At 20.3% G+C, this 1,011-nt stretch overlaps 1 protein-coding gene across 1 annotated transcript; it reads right to left on the reverse strand. All coding sequences in view use genetic code 6, as the record gives it.

The window, feature by feature from the left end:
- Positions 1–257: 257 nt before the first annotated feature.
- TTHERM_002653422 (translation initiation factor eIF-5A family protein) lies at positions 258–780 on the reverse strand (the record flags this gene model as incomplete). Its single annotated transcript, XM_012795137.1, has 3 exons — positions 258–347; positions 469–558; positions 691–780. Coding segments are annotated over 3 exons (270 nt in total), but the record flags the coding sequence as incomplete, so codon positions are not given.
- Positions 781–1,011: the final 231 nt, after the last annotated feature.

Below are 1,011 nucleotides of genomic sequence, written 5' to 3' on the forward strand. Positions count from 1 at the left end.
AAAATCATGTTTAATTAAAAATTTAAGATATTATATAAGGGAAAAGTGTGGCCTGGCACCAGATTTTTTTTTTTTGGTCTTGCTTTTTTTCAATAAATTAATATTTTTAAAAAAAAGAAAGTCTAAAAATAAATTTGGTACTAGACCACACTTTTCGCTTTATATGATATTTTATAAATTAAAAATATTTTTAGATTCAGTTTGAATAATATAGTTTAACTTATTTTTTTTAAAAGCTATAAATGAAATAAATTTACTATATGCTAAATTCTAAATTAGTAAGCTAAGTACACTTACTTAAACCTAATCCAATATTTTATGCTCCACTATCTCCAATTTAATTTGAACTTTTCAAAAAAAATAAATTTATTTATTGATTATTTAAATTTATTTTGAAATTTCTATCAAAATGTATCAAATAATTCAAACTTTTTTAGTTATCAATAAATAAATAAAAAATTATTTTACCCAATGTAAAATTTGAGATTAGTTAGCAATTTGCAGTTACCAAGTGCTGTACCAATAGTAGAAGCTCCATCATTCCCAATTTGATTTTACCTTTTATATATGCAAATCAAGTTTAATTCAAAATTTAAGATATTTTATAAATTAAAACTATTTTTAAATTAAGTAAAAATAAAATGCTTTAACTTAATTTTTTTAAAAAAATTATAAATGGAATAAATTTACCCTAATACTAATTCTAAATTTGTAAGTTAAGTACACTTACTCAAACCTAATCCAATATTTTATGCTCCATTATCTCCAATTTAATTTGCACTTTTTAAACAAAATAAATTTATTTATTGACTATTTAAATTTGTTTTGAAATTTCTATCAAAATGTATAAAATAACTCAAATTTTTTAGTTATCAATAAATAAATAAAAAATTATTTTACTGAATGTAAAATTTGAGATTAGTTAGCAATTTGCAGTTACCAAGTGCTGTACCAATAGTAGAAGCTCCATCATTCCCAATTTGATTGTACCTTTTATATATGCAAATCAAG

This window comes from Tetrahymena thermophila (genome assembly GCF_000189635.1).
Source record: "Tetrahymena thermophila SB210 genomic scaffold scf_8255620, whole genome shotgun sequence".
NCBI lineage: Eukaryota > Ciliophora > Oligohymenophorea > Hymenostomatida > Tetrahymenidae > Tetrahymena > Tetrahymena thermophila.